The 15658-nt window shown below is 38.4% G+C and overlaps 1 protein-coding gene across 2 annotated transcripts; it reads right to left on the reverse strand.

Moving 5' to 3' along the window:
- Positions 1 to 1380: 1380 nt before the first annotated feature.
- On the reverse strand, positions 1381 to 10841 carry LOC102213209 (probable ATP-dependent RNA helicase ddx6). Of its 2 annotated transcripts, none has more exons than XM_005739740.1 (13): positions 10627 to 10841; positions 7373 to 8496; positions 7177 to 7281; positions 6334 to 6463; positions 5656 to 5802; positions 5401 to 5495; positions 5167 to 5289; positions 4631 to 4759; positions 4247 to 4363; positions 3923 to 3986; positions 3720 to 3821; positions 2600 to 2813; positions 1381 to 1512 (listed from the first exon to the last, which is right to left on the reverse strand). In XM_005739740.1, exons 2-12 carry the CDS (start codon positions 7613 to 7615, stop codon positions 2605 to 2607), a joined length of 1464 nt encoding a protein of 487 aa, XP_005739797.1. In that variant the 5' UTR covers positions 7616 to 8496; positions 10627 to 10841; the 3' UTR covers positions 1381 to 1512; positions 2600 to 2604. The 2 variants fall into 2 exon arrangements, with proteins under 2 accessions (XP_005739797.1, XP_005739798.1); XM_005739741.1 differs by lacking the exon at positions 10627 to 10841 and adding an exon at positions 10273 to 10374.
- Positions 10842 to 15658: the final 4817 nt, after the last annotated feature.

Below are 15658 nucleotides of genomic sequence, written 5' to 3' on the forward strand. Positions count from 1 at the left end.
TAAAAAATGTGTAGGCTGTGGAGAGAAAAAAAAAAATTGTTGCCGCACGAGAGAGAAAAGAAAATTAGTTGTTTCCAATTGACTTTATATGTGGTCTTTTAAAGACTGAGCGGGTTTCATTCCTCTGTGGTTCATGAAACCAGCTCACATCCAGTTTGTATTTCATTAAAGCAAAGCCTGAAGCGGAGCCTCTACTGCAGCAGCAACGTGAAGAGCTTGGCATTAAACCACTGGGCTGCACAGCTATTATTGGCAACTAATACATTCACCGACGTTAATTTTGTCATGAGGGCTTAAAAACACATTTCCACCGTGCGTTTCCTCGATTAAAAAAAAACAAACAAACAAAAAACAAACAAACAAGCAAACAAACCCCCCCCAAAAAAAAAAAAAAAAAAAAAAAAAAAAAAAAAAAACAGAAGCTGTGTGGGGAAAGAAAAAGTTAAAAGTGTTGTTTTGCACCAATCGTGGACATGCTGAAGCTCATTTATCAGCTGTTTTGAATGAGTCTTGAATGCATCATCCTTTTCAGGAAAAGAGAACATATTTTCATCCAGCAGCTACAGCGACCAAAAGATTTACACTATTTACCAGTCAATATATATATATTTTTCTTAGCTGTAAAAGAACAACAGCTTTAATTTAATGAAGCTGCTACTCATCTCCCATGCTGCTTGTGTGTATCTGCAGGCCAACATACTCTACGAATCAGTACAGGGGCCGTCTTCTCACATTAGCTCTGCTCATGTTTTATTCATGGTGGAAGGGAAAAACAGTCACGTAGTATTTAAATAAAGCTGCCCTTTTTTTTTTTTATTGCAACGTTCACATTAAAAACAAACGTTCACATTCAGGATGGTTTTGAGCCATGTTTCTGCACACCTCTCAGCGGGAGAGCAGTGTGTGTGTGTGTGTTGTCCTTTTTTCCTTTGCATAATGACTAAAGTTTCAATAAACTCGGGTTAATATTGATTCGTCTTTGTGCTCGTACTCTGCTGCGTGACAGTCGGCAGCAGGCTATGAATGGATGAGTGCACACGGGAGTCAAGTAAGGCACTTAAGTGACCACAGCAGTGTGAGTGGACAGAGTGATGGCTGGTGTAAGTGCACCACTTTTAAAAAAAACAAAACAAAAGAAAACAAAAAAACCCAAAATAGACCAACTTTGCTGCTGGAAGTGAAAACTGTCTCCAAAGGCGACGGGTTCAAAACAGCTCATTTCTCTAATTCTAGGAATTGTTAAGCTTTCTCGCAGTCCCAGCTTGGTGCAAAGCACACTTTAAACCTCTAAATGTATAAAATAATGAGGCAGCTCTTGTTGAGGAAAAGCTAAAGAAATGCTCCAGAATAAAAACAGCCTTTGTTTCTTTTTTTGTTTGATTTTTTTTTTTTTTTTAAAGACATCCATTCCACAGGCTCGGAAAACAAGTGACGAATGTAAAAATGAAGAGTTGCCTGAAGCCTGGGTGCAAGCGCTGATGTCTGTGCAAAAGCCCGGTGTGTCTCAGCGTCCTGAGGAAGAGGACAAAACATGGATTAGGAGCACATCGTCAGTCAAGTTACCAACACAAGGAGCCACACTGCATCTGAAACCATTCACTACTCACTTGAGTGGGCTGTATAGTGAGTCCGGCTATCTTTCAGTCTGAGTAAGATTATACCCTACATGGCATTTGTCCTCATAGGGGTAAGAATGACTTTGATAAAGCAAGTGAAAGGCCACACATTGACAAAAACTCCCCCCCAAAAAAAACAAACAAACACGACACAGAACTGGTAAGGCAAGTTGCTGCAAACTCTTCCATGGATCAGCTGATCCTTGCTCCATGATTTCAGTCATTAAGTGTTTAATTTTTTTTTTTTTTTTTTTACACATCCTTTTGTGCAAACAGATTAGTCCATCCCGACAAAGCTACAGCTGTTATGATTTTTGGGAGAGATTTTAGGCCGGATTTTTAATATGCTGCATCAGCATAACCACCTCTGCAAATGACACAAAGTTAAGAGAAGAAAAATTTAAGAAACTATTTTGTGAGCCAATCCCAGGCATGTGTCCCCTACCCTACAGCATTTAATGCATCTCACAATGCCTCAGGAAAAGTAGTGTACAGCTGATGTGCACTGCCCTCCACAGAACCCCATCATACGCTGAGCAAACTATTTTTTAAGCCAGCTGTGATTAATAAATGTAATTGTGTGCCAGCAAAGACATAACAGAGACAAAGGCGCGAGTAGTCTCTGACAGCATTTCATTTTACTGATCTAAATCTTTCACAAATCTAGCAATCTTTGGCAATTTTTTTTATATAAAACTCTGTTTTTTCCCCCATGTTAGAAATCTAGTTCACCGCTTTCTTTGCCCACCTCTACATGCCCAAAGTTGCTTGCCATTTAATTTAGCTCATGCTAAACTATATATTTAAAAGGTAAGGAAAGCATTTTAAAATGAACTTGTTCACATTTAAAATCATGGTAAATATTGACCAACTATCACCCTGAATTTACTTTTAATCATAGCTGTGAAGCTCAATACATAGAACTCCCGGGATAGGCAGCAGTGAATGATTTCAGACAACCTCACTTTTTCTTGGCATCGCACCTGTTTTAGGTGCTGTCCTGTTGGCGCTTCTCCTCGACCTCCTCCACGTCACAATCTCCGCTAGTTGAGTGGTACTCGGCCACATAGAGACTCTTGTCGATGCTGCTGGGAATGGGCTTAATGTCGGTCACCAGCTGGTCTTCAATGGCCTTCAGGTTGAAGCGATCCTCCGATGTGATCAGGTTGATGGCCAAGCCCAGGTGTCCAAATCGCCCTGAGAAACATGAGAATGTGGTTAATATACAATGTCCAGTTTAAACTAAAAACAAAGTATGTCATTAATATTGTGGGGGAAAAATAATCAAATAAAATAGTACAGTAGAGAAACTGTTCCCAAGGGACATCAGAACATCAAAACCACGACATCAGTCACAGTCTGAAGCGCTGTGAGCGTGTCAAACATGAAAAAAACAAAAAAACAACCCCATGAATTTGGCAACTTGTGCCACGTGGCGAGACGTCACAGATGCAGATTGCGAAGTCCAAGCCTGTAGTAAAGCTTTAGTTTTGTGCTTTCTAACTAGTTTGCTTTTTCCTGTTTCACTTCATGTGGAAATTTTGGTTTGTGTTTACTTTCATTTCAGTTACTTTGCAGATTGAATTCACTCGTTTCAGTTTAGTTTTTAAAATAGTACCATAACACAGACCATATTTATCAGAGGCGGCTTTCACAAATTCAGAACGGACGTAAAATTACAAAAGTACTTTTTGAAGGCAGTTGAGTCACAGATTAAAGCGCTAAAGCCTGACATTTACTCTGTTAAAAACAGGGCAATTGTTAGAGCAAATAGCAGTTTATGCTCAGCACTGTCATCCTTACAGGCAGTAACACCAGTTTTTGTAAAGCTATGACCCACTTTTCAACTGTAACTGTAACTTTAGGGTTAGCGACAGGATATTTAGACCTCTGATGGTTAAAATGAGAGTTTTAACTGTGACATAAGAAAAGAAACACTTTTCTCTCATTGTGCATCAGGGGTTGCTGTGCGCCATGGTTTCTAGCTAAATACAAGCCAGTTATAAACTTTCAAGCATCCTGGAAAACAATTTCATTTAAAAAAAAAAAAAAAAAGCAGGTAAGCTTTAATGATTTACATTTACAAACAAAAACAAAACATACCTGATCTTCCAATACGATGCAGGTAAGTCTCTGCGTTCTTCGGGAAGTCGAAGTTGATAACCACGTTTACCGCCTGGATGTCAATTCCTCTGGTGAACAGATCTATTGGAAGGCAACAGAAGATTACAGCAGTGCTACAACAGATCCTGGATTAACTCTGAGGCTTTTGTGATGCACAAGTAGATATTCCAGTTAAAACTCACCAGTGCACACCAGATTTCTGCACAGTCCATTTCTGAAGTCGTGGAACACACGGTTTCTGTATTCCTGGAGAAAACAAATGATCGCAAATCATTACTTATCCAACATCGGGATTTGCTTTTCTTCAGCCTGAAGAAAATGTATTCCTCATTGAAATATTCAGGTATTTTAATACCGTGATCAAAGTAATTTTAAGGGTTTAAAAGAATCTAACATTAATATTTATATAGATGGAGGATTACGAGCAGGCATATTCTTTTATTTTGCGCCCGTCATTCATTTGAGAGCCCACTAATGTTCTGTTAGCATAAAAACATTGTTCTCACCTGCATCATTTTAGCGTGGATGTAGAAGCAGGAGTAGCCCAGCTGAGTGATCTTCTTGGCCAAGAGCTCCACTCTCTGAGTGGAGTTACAGAAGATGATTGACTGGTTGATTTGAAGCTATGATGGAGAGGAGAGAAAAAATAAGTTATTCCTAGCTCAGAACGAGCCTTTGAGGGCATTTTCATCTGTGGAAAGTAAAAGCAATAAGCCTGTGTTTCCTTATCTGATAAAACCTTTTAAAGAAAGGAATTAAAATAAAAAAAATAAAGGTAAAGGGAGTAAAATTTAATCAGGAAACACTGGATTAACACGGGCTAACTTGTCACTTTGAAAGAAGTGTACTTGTGGTCACAAAGTAACCGCAGTTAACAGAGAGTCGGTTACCCTGGAGAAGAGTGTGTTGAGGCAGTGAACTTTCTGCCTCTCTGTGACGTAGGCATAGTACTGAGTAATGCCCTTCAGAGTCAGCTCCTCCATCAGGTTTATCTCATAGGGCTTCTGAAGGTGCTTGGCCTACAGCAAAGACACAGAGAGATAACAGTTCACACAGTGCTTTTAAAAATGTGTTTTCAGAACTGTAAAAGCTTCTAGGACATTTCTGTCATGATCATTTTCTGCTCTTCTTTATGGAGAAATTTCTTTTTGGATGCACTGTCACTGAAACCACCACACAAGTAGTACCTGCTTAGATACTCAGAATTTCAAAAAAGACTTGTACAAACAGTAAAAGCAATCGTATCCTGTGACTGTAAACTAAATTTGCTTTAGCTGAATCAACCCTGGAAATGTCCACAACAAAGAAAGAAACAGATTTGGGCGCGACAGGAGCGGAGCTCGGTCTGCAGTGTGAGCTAAGTGGAGCCAAGTGGCTCTGAGCCAGCAGGCTGGACAAGCAGCGCAGTAATTAGCCGTCTACTCACCATGAACTTCTGCACACTGATGGGGAAGGTTGCAGAGTAGAGCAGGATCTGTCTGTTCTTGGCCAGGAAACTAATAATATCTTCAATAAGCACCACAAAATCCTGAGACAGCAGCTTATCCGCCTGAAGAGAAACGGAATAATAATTACCACGAAGCAAGCCTCTTTTCTTACCCGATACAACACAATACATAAAATAACAGCTAGTTTCTGAAATGACTTTACTCATATTTACCTCATCCATCACCATCATCTGGACTTTATCCACCTTTGCCACTCCCTTCTTTATCAAGTCCAGGATCCTGCCAGGCGTGGCAATGACCACATGCACTGTTGTGAAAACAGAACCATGATTATCATCAAAACTTCCTTTTTACGGGGCATTTTGTGACAATATTTAACAACAGATAACACACTGAATTCAGAGTGACAGCCTCCATAACCTCTCATGGATAAAAGTACCACAAAGCTGGTTGATATGAATCTTTACCGGTCTCATCCAGACGCATGATGTCATCTCTCAGGTTGGTGCCCCCGGTGGTGGCCATGACTTTGACTCCTCCCAGGTGTTTGCTGAGCTGGATGCAAATCTGGCTCATCTGCAGTGCCAGCTCACGAGTGGGCACCATGACAATGGCTGGAAAATTAAAAAAAAAAAAAGAAGTAGAGATTACAAACATGATAGATGGTATGTTATTTCACAAGCTGTTTTCACACATGAAATTAATCTGGCTTTTTAGTTTTACAGTTGTCCTTTCTGCTAGGCAGCACAAAGATGGCCACTTGCTATATTAGCTGTGCCTTCAAATATCACAGAGACTTTGCACTTGAGAACTTAAAGGTTAATGTCAGGCTGAGGTCCATCCCTGTTGGCTCAGTCCTAGAAAAGATCTGGGCTGCAGTGCATGTGTGAAATCTGCTTTGAAGGAAAAACATAGAACCAACAGAAAAAACAAGGCTGGCGAGACAATGACGATGCATTAGCTCCTCTTTCTATAGCACGTGCTTTGTTTCCTAGACAAACTGAAGGAAATGCCATGTCAGGTAAAATGGAAGCATAGGAAAACAACACAAGTTAAAAAACACCTTAAAGAAAAAGGTAGTTAAAACTGTAGTCAGTAAAGCTTATATGTGGAGTCCAACTATAAAACCAAAGGCAGTGCCTCACCCTGTATGTGGTCCTTTTTCAGGTCTATCCTTTCCAGCAGTGGGATGAGATAGGCTCCACTTTTCCCTGTTCCATTCTTGGCTCGGGCCAGAATGTCCCGTCCAGACAGGGCGATGGGAATGCTCTCCTCCTGCAAGGAACCAACAGGCAAACCGTCTGTCTCATTACACAAACATACTTGCCTTTTTTATTTCATGGACACAAATGAAATGTGTGTCTTTGTCTTACATGTTTAAACCATGGCATTTGTGTTTTTAAGGTAGACCATAAAAACAACCCGAATTGTGTCAGCATGTGTAAGCATCTCTCAAATCAAACAAACAAAATAAAATGTATAAAACTGTATGACTGTACAAGTAACCCAGGTTTTTCCCCCCATCATCCACAGTGACAGTTAAAATTAGGTAATGGAGATAAAGCCACTCTTGTGTTAGATTCTTGTAATAATTCACTTGTCTTGTCACCAGGCTGTTACATTTTTATGTCAGTTCACATTTATATTTTCTTTTCAGTTAAATTATATTTAAAGTTTAAGGAAATTATTTGTTTAAAAAGACAAGATTTGTAAAGTTTAACAAATCTGATTTACTTTATAATGAGAAATAATCCTGATCTAAAAAGTGCACCACATCAACCGTGCTGCAGATGATGTTTACTTTTAATGTTAATTTTTGATGAGTTTTAAAGAGAGTACAAAAGAAACAGGATGAAAACACCTATTCTTTTTTAAAAAAGAATAGGTGTTTAGACAAACCATTTCTGTTTGTCTAATACATAAAATTGTAAGTTAATCAATGGGGTTTATTTGGAAAGAAGATAAATGATAATAAATATTGAGCATACCTGAATAGGGGAAGGTTTCTCCCAACCCATCTCAAAGATGCCCATCAGGAGTTCTCTTTTGAGACAATAATCTTCAAACTCATTCCCCTTTGTGGACGTCACATCCTGCAGTGGTCACAGAAATGGTTAGGACATCAGGAGAAAACTAGTCTGAAGCGAAAGCATGACAAGAAACTGAAATCAAATTTTAACTCACTGAGGTTTTGACCCTGTTGTCTTTGGGAGGGAGCTGTAGGCTCTTTTTCCAGTCATCTCCAAACTTAATACCACCTCCGTCCTGAGAGGCTCCTCCTGCTTTCTGGGGAGCACCCAAAGTCTTTCCTTGAGTTGTTGGTGCTGGCTGGACTGCAGCTGGTTTGGTCTGCCCTCTGAGCTGCCCGTTCTGCTTATTCAGTCCCATGACGACCGGGCCCACACTTTCTGTTCTGGCGGTTGCCATTTTCCCTGTTTTTGTCTTCTTTTTTTCTGTCCTTTGAAGTATTAGATTTTTGCGTCTTAGGTTTAATTTTTAAAAATTCTCTTCAGATGTAAAAAAGTTTAATAAAGCATTAACAAACGATATTCTCTCTCTTTTTTTGTTTGAAGTCCAAAGCTGACGACAGAAGTGGATTTGTAGTATTTACATATACACACGTACGTGCAGTTCGGTCCCCTTCAACAACAGAGTGACTGACGTACACAAAACAACAACCAAAAAAAAAAAAAAACTTTTTACAGAAGAGCTCTTCAAAATGAAGAGAAATTTGCATTCATATGCATGAATATACTTGTCCACAATATAGAAAAATTATATGTGAACAAGTATTGAAGCAGTTCAAGTCCTGAAACAGAACAACTAAGGCAATCTGAACTTGGGGATCTTCAATATAATCTTACTTCAATACTTAAACTTCTCTTTGTGAATGGAACAGTATTTCTTATTTCCACTTTTGAGTCCATTAGAGTTGCTCAATATCCCTGTTCTTGACAAAAAAAAAAAAAAAAAGAAAGTAAATGCCCAACTTTGTACAAGTATCTCCCCAAAATTATAGTCCGTAATGCTTTCTGTTTATTTCCACTGTGTGGGTATAAGTCACTCCAAAAAAATGGATCCTGAAATCAAAAATCACACAAGGGGTAACTGAGTCCAAAGCCCAAAAAGCTTTCCACCCTTGCTGAGTCTTCAGTGTGTGTGGGGGGTGTGAGTTTCCTTTCTCCTCCAGGTGTTTGACCCTCTCTCCTTCGACACTACAGGTCTTCAGCTCAGTCTGAAGTGTGAGAGTTGTGGCCTGATCGCCTGCTGCCTCCTCAGAGTCAAAGCCAACAACTCAGACTCCTCACCTAAAAGAAATAAAAGCACGAGATTTTACATTTTTAAATGACCGTGAACAGCTGACTCTAAGTCCCAGTTATAAGTAGTTTACCTATTTACTCTCTTGATCATCAGTTGCACTGAAGATGACATCATAACCCAAAATAGGTAAATAATGATTACAAAATGAGAAAAAGAAGCAAGATCTCATAAATAAACAATTCGGCATTTTTGGGATGTTTGCATTTAAAGCCATTAGGCTGCCATGTTTAACTCCTTATCAGATTACTTGTAATTTGATTTCTTTGCATAAAAACAAGTAGGACTCACAGTGGCCTCCATAGCTTTAAAGTTGCCCTGTTCCAAAGTAGACCCAAACACTAACAAATATTTTTTGTTCCGTTTTGTTGGTAAATAAATTTACTTTCAGCGCTCGTTATCTGTGAAAGCAGAGATGACAGCGTAGGTGGGGATGTTCCAGATCCTGTTTTAACTTTTCATAATGCCACCAATAAACCACTACTGTTTCAACTGAAAACTACCTCCAACTAAACAAAAGGGAAATTAAAAGGATTCGCACCATCAAATTTTACAGGAGATTAAAACTCCTGAGTGTCAAAGACATGCCTGATCATCTACATCAGAATTCCCTACAAAATTTGAGATCTGCAGCTTCTCATTTCAACTTATTGAATTGCAGATATTGCCAACATCCTGCAGTCAAAAACAATACACAAATCAATCACAAAATACACTAATGTGACATGTAGTCACGTAGCTGGGTTTCAGAGGGGTCTGTGGTTATGATGTACCTATGACATATATCTAACCCTTAAGTCTAATCTGTTCTGTTAAGGGTGTCTCTGAAGAAATGTTACACACACAGTCAGTTGGCTTTGAAGTAATGGAGTAGCAGCTACAACAGGCCACACAGAAACCTAGTCTGCCAGTCATTCTCACATATTTGACAACGGTTAAACTCCAAAAGCCCACAGATGCAAAAATGCACTGGGAAAAAAAATTCATCATCAAAGCGGACTTTTCTTTCGAATCTACTGTTACTAATATTTATTAATTCTTTATTTAAACTGGCAGCATTCTTACGTGATTTCATATTAAATATTGATGCTAAATGCAACATAGTTAAATAATAGTGCTATATTTTTAAGAAGTGAACAGTTAGTAGTAGTTCGTTTATAAGCATACAGATTAATTACAGAATACCTACAGAGTAACTAACTAATGAATATTCAGTATATAGAAACACTGAATATTTCCGTATTAAAACACCATACTCAACAGGCTGTGCCACTTTTATTAAAAAGCTCAAACTGCGTTTTCGGCTTCTTGCAGACCCTTCCCCCTTTAGTTAAAGTTGTTGAGAATCTGCTCTTTTGTTAGTAAAGTTGGCCGACTTCTGCCCTGAACAGTGATAAATAAAAGCGGCAGTTATTTGCAGAAAGCGACACGCTGCTTCAGCACTCCGAGGTTAGAGAGGTGAACCTGCCAGGTGGCAGCCCTCAGATTAACGAAGCCCAAACTGTCAGGATTTTCTTCTTTTTTTAAATTGAGTCTATCCTTTACTGAGGCTCAAATCAGCTTGAAACAAATCAAACAATCACAGTTTGAATCGACTGCCAAAAGCTGCTCACAGCGTCATAACTTTACCAAGTTTTTTTTCCTCCACCGTTCAGACTGCACATTAGCTTAAACTTAATTTTCACGCAGTTTTCCAAACGCACTCTGAAATTAATTAACTTTAACACACCAAAACAATTACTTTGGATTTGATAAACTTTACATACCTTCATTTATTGATTAATATCTTACATTAACGCTGCCTCTAAGGAGAAACACTAAATACGTTATGCTAACGGAGCTAAAGTTAACGAGCGACTGAGCCGTTAAAACGTTCGTTCGTCTTTTACTTTTTATGATCTTTTAATTTATCATAACGATAACAATGCGATAAAAATGTACTTTGACTGGGTTAATTCTTTTGCAATGTTTCCACCAAAGCTTCATGGAATACGGCTATCCTCCGGACTAATTTAGCACAAATAACTCCACTCGCTAACGTTAGCTACATGCTAATCTGCTCATAGCAACTCAGATGTTTTTTTACAGAAAGTAAACGCCTCAAAGCTCCGCAAACCTACCTTTATTGTTTTATTTTTCTGCAAGGAACACTCACTGCGCGGTCGATCAACTATTTCCTTTACAATAAGCTTCAATCACTGATTTTTTTTCTGGATATAAATCTCCTCTATTGTGTTTCTTCTTCCTTTAAATCAACATGGTCGCCTCTTCTTCGTCTCCTCTTCCTCGTCGTCTCCCTGCTGTTTATCACACGTGAGACTCCAAGACGTTGCTGCCACCTGCTGGCGCACCTAGTTACTGCTACATAGGATTTATATTTTTAACTATAATTATATTATTCATGTTTATTTTTATATTTTATGGAATGATTAAATAAAAGTTGAATATAAAAAAAAGCTCCGTAAAGCGATCAATATAGCATTCTCATTGTGTACTTTATCTAATCAGCCACAGAGTTTTCTTCTCAGTCATAAACGCACCTTTTTGTGACTTTTATACAAAGTCACAAAAAGTGCCTAATTACCTGAAACACAGCTCACAGTTGTTTTAGATCTTTGCCCACACATTCTTTGCTCAAGGTTACAATCACCTACCGATCATAATAGGTTCAAATGAGTTCAAATATGCACTCTTACTGCTCTGACTCCTTATTGTAAACCTGTTTCCCATAATGTTTGGTACAGAGATGAATGGTAAATAAAAGCTTCCTAGCTCAGGCAACATTTCTGGCAGCTAACACTGAGGGAGCAACAGCTACATTCTTGCTAAAAAAAAATCTAACCTACATCCCAAAGGTTAAAAACTGGTTATGGACAAATCAAGTGTGTGATCATGTATAAGTTGTATAGTTTTAATGTTTTATTTGGGAACAGAATGGTGTGTATGTGTAAGTTTGGTGATGGAGTTTTTATTATGAATGAATGATGAATTTTTATGAATTATTATGTCTATTTTTATGCTTAAGGACAACAGATGGAAATTAGCCCTTGGCTATAATCTGGTATGTTTACATTCATGTAAATTTTTTTTACATTTATGTTCATTAACATGCACTGTCCTAAATAAATAAATAAATATCCCAGAGAGTGTCTATAATAGAGGGTTAATTTGAGGATGGGTACCTAGAGGGATGAAGTATCTCGGGATTAGGCTAAGCCAAGATATGGAGGACCTACCCCAACTCAATTTTGACCCAGTCCTACTAAAAATAAAAACGTCTAAGGAGCTTGGAAAGAAAAGCGTCTGGACTTCTTCGAGGTGTTTGAAGATATTTCACCTCTCATCCAAGAAGCTTCTTCAGTTCTAAGGGTCAATGGTGGGGAGTCCCAGATTTAAACCCAGTGGGAGTTTAAATCTGTTAAATAAAGAGGGACAAAGGACCCCCTGATGATCCTCTACCTAATCACATGAGCCAAGGTGTGAAAGCGGGTGTGGTTCCCAATCAGCCAGGGTTTCGGGTGAGCTTATTGAGAAATCTGGCCCCACCCTATCATGTGATTTCCTGAGGTCAGATGGCCCAGGATGTGAGTGGGCGTTAAGGCGTCTGGGAGCAAAAAAATGGAGCAAATTAAAAATCTCATTGTGGGGCAAAATAAATATTGTAAAAATGATTATAGCTCCCCAATTCAACTACGTAGTAATCATGTTACCAAATGTGATACTGCCTGTTTTCTTCAAACAGAATGAAAACTTAATTAAGCAGTTTCTGTGGGATGGGAAAAGGGCAAGAATCAAGCTAAGTAAATTATATGGCCCTAGAGAGAAGGGCGGCTTAAGTTTACCCGATCCAAGACTATATTCAATCTCATTCGAGGTGGCAAAATTGGTTAATTACTGGGGAAAAAAATCAAGCTGGACAGGAATGGCTGAGTATAGAGTCTGAGATTTATGACCCAAAATGTATGCTGTCTCAAAGCCGCACTTCAACGAACGCAATTTTGCTTCACTCTAGCCAGGTATGGCTGAATATAGAATTCTTAAAATATCACCTCATGTGCAGTTTTACTCATTGCTTTGGAACAATCCAGCTGTTCGTATAGGGGGGAGAAAATGGTGTTTTGGAAATTGTGGCAGTCTCATGGCATAAATGTTATTAGTGACTCATTTAAAGATGGGGAATTTATGTCCTATATAGATCTTGTCCAAACATACAAATTGGAAGGGAAGGAACATCTTTGGAGATATTGGCAAATTAGACATTGTGTGATGTCCAAGTTCAGAATCTTGTTCTAAATTTTATAAATATTCCTCGGGAGCGCCACACAGCATAATGCTTTTATAAGTTGGTAAATGATAATAGAAGTGGGTGTTCGAATATTAAAACTTTGTGGCAGAAAGATTTAAATGCACCAATTCCAAACATAAAATGGATGGGAATTTTGGTAGAAAATGGGATTTATGTTAAGGAGGCGAGGAGCAAATGCATACAATATAAAATTGTGCATAGATATTATCATACTCCAACAAGGTTACACAGCATGAAGCTTATGCCTGACTATCTCTGTTGGAAATGTAAAAGTGAGGTGTGGACTTTCCTACATTGTTTTTGCAAATGTTCCCTTAAAGCTCCTTTTTGGAAGGAAGTCGTCACACTTTTAAAAGGTTGTTCAGGATCAGAAGTGCCCTTAACTCCTGAATTGTGTTTGTTAGGAGACCGTTCTCATATTCCAAGAATTCATAATAATGTTTTTACGGTTGTTATGGTTGGACTGGTAACTGCATTGAGGATTATCCTCAGGCACTGGAAGACTACAGGACTTCCTGAGCTGAAAGACTGGATCAGAGCAATGGCAGAGACTGCTTCCTATGAGTCCATGCTGAATAAACTTAAAAATGATACAAAAGACAAAGATAAAATTTGGGACTACTTTTGGAGCTATCTGAAGCACACAGGAAATCACGACCATAATACCATAATCTGAAGGATTATTAACTGTGACTACCAGCTAATATGTTACTTTACTGTCATTTTTAGTTGCCCGTTTCTGTGTTTCTTCTTTCAGAACCTACTGTAAGTTAGCTTCTCTTTCCTCTCTTAGACTTTTAAGGAGGGATGCACACCAGCAGTTTTCTTGGTTTCTCCCCCCCCCTCCCCCCCGCTCTTATACAGGTTTAAGTATATGTTTTCAAAAAACTTGCAAAATCAATAAAAACTTAAATGTAAAAAAAAATATGAGGATGTGAGAGCCATGTTACATTTCCTCAGATTCACAGGTTATTCTGACAAGCTAAGGTGATGCACACTGTGACCTCTGGGTTCAGAATGTGTTTCGCTTTTGTTGTCAGTGAAACCTGCCATGCAAGCTTATGTAAAACAATAACACTAGAGAACACAGAAAACAGTAGACCACATATTAAATGTTAATACTGAAAGGTCTTATTGTTTTCTTGATGGACAATAACTCAGGTATAATATTGTTTTTCTTTTTAAAGACTGGAAACGTTGACCCAGATAGATAAAGACACAGGCATATCCAAGATGTGTTTGAATCACACAGTGACTGCTGACTCCTGTTCCTCAGACTTACTGGTGCTCTTGGTGACAATGGTATCCTAGATGCTTATTAAACTCTAAGAGCTGGCTCAACAGGTTTGATCCCAGTGACGTTGCTGCTGATGGTGGAACTGTATCGCCATGTGAGGCTTTCAATGGGAACAGGAATTATAAACTTCTCGTGGACATTTTTGTAATTGATGTGACACATCAACGCCCTCACTCAAGGACAACGAGGCAAACGTAGAAAGAGTGGACACACAAATTCCTTTTTTAATAGAGCTAGATGGTTGTGTTTAAATCAGTTTTGACTTATTTATAGCACTGATGACTCTGCCATCATTGATCGAGGTTTCCTTCAGAGTATTGCCAGCTGCTGTTGAGTGACATAAGCCAGGAAATGGACTGAGGTCTGCACTTGTAGCAGACAAACATTTTTATCTTAACATTAAAGCTGAGCGCAGCTATTTAGCTGACAGAGTCCGATTAGAGGACGCAGACAGATAAAGGGGAGAAAAAACTGCAAGAACGAAGCAAATGACTGGCAACAGAGCAATCCGTATGAAGGCTGTGATCCTAAAGTTGCGCACACACTCGAAAATTTGAAAACGAGAAAAGCCATCAGTGTGTTAAAAACTAAAGCAGTTATTTCACCATTTACTGCCACCAACATAAACATTAAATTTAAACTAATCAAAAGCAAGTTTACTTCCTGTCAACATCTGTGACACCTAACGTTGAAGGACACGTAATGCTCAGATTCACTAATCTGAGTTATCACCATGCACCTCATTAAAAAAATGCAAATGCAAAAACTTCAGAGTGTAGTTTTATTCAACAGTTGTGAAAGAATAACAACATGATAAAACAGTTAATTTACACCTTATAAAGTTACAATCACGCTGGTACCAGATACTGCTGGTAAATACAAGGTGAAGGCCTTTTTAATGGTAAGTAAACATGTAACAAACTGTAAAAAAAAGAAACAACAAAAAAACCCAACAACCCAAAACAGATGACACACCTTATCCAAATAACAACAATAATAATAATAATAATAATACTACAGTGCATCTGGAAGGTGATTCCTATACAAGTAAACCATTAACACCGGTCAGTTTGACGTAGGCATTGTGAAATAAAGTGTTTCTAACTTAGATCATATATGTTTAGACAGCTTTGAATTTTAGGCACAGCAGCTTACCGACTTCAGAAATCTTCCATCAGGTGATAAATTACTACAAGAGCTGGTTATTGTGATTTTCTGAGTTAAATTTCTGTCAGTCTGTGATACTCTGAATGTGCAACAGATTGTAAACATGTAAATCCCGGTAGAAAAATACTTCATAACTATGTTTTTTGTCGTTATTATTATTAGGATCCTATTAAAGCTGGTTGTAAGAAGTTTTCAGTGGTTCACTTGAACGCCACTACCTACAGAAAACGCTGTGCGGGGTTAAAGTGCAGAACGACAAAGCTTCCTCCACTTTGTGCTTGTAATTCCTCCTCATTTGTTTCTTTTTCACTTTTCTGTCAGATCTTTCTCTCTCTTTTTTCTTTATTTAGAAGTCCCAAGAATATTGGATCAGTCATCCCGA

The sequence above is a fragment of the Pundamilia nyererei genome, unplaced genomic scaffold (assembly GCF_000239375.1).
Source record: "Pundamilia nyererei isolate P.nyererei 1_Seehausen unplaced genomic scaffold, PunNye1.0 scaffold00093, whole genome shotgun sequence".
Classification (NCBI taxonomy): domain Eukaryota; kingdom Metazoa; phylum Chordata; class Actinopteri; order Cichliformes; family Cichlidae; genus Pundamilia; species Pundamilia nyererei.

Coding starts and splice junctions, on each gene's coding strand:
- LOC102213209 (XM_005739740.1), bottom strand. CDS start 7,615: ATGGCAACCGCCAGAACAGAAAGTGTGGGCCCGGTCGTCATGGGACTG. Junction 4,364..4,630: donor TCAACACACTCTTCTCCAGG/GTAACCGACTCT, acceptor TCTCCATCATAG/CTTCAAATCAACCAGTCAAT. Junction 3,987..4,246: donor TCCACGCTAAAATGATGCAG/GTGAGAACAATG, acceptor TGTTTTCTCCAG/GAATACAGAAACCGTGTGTT.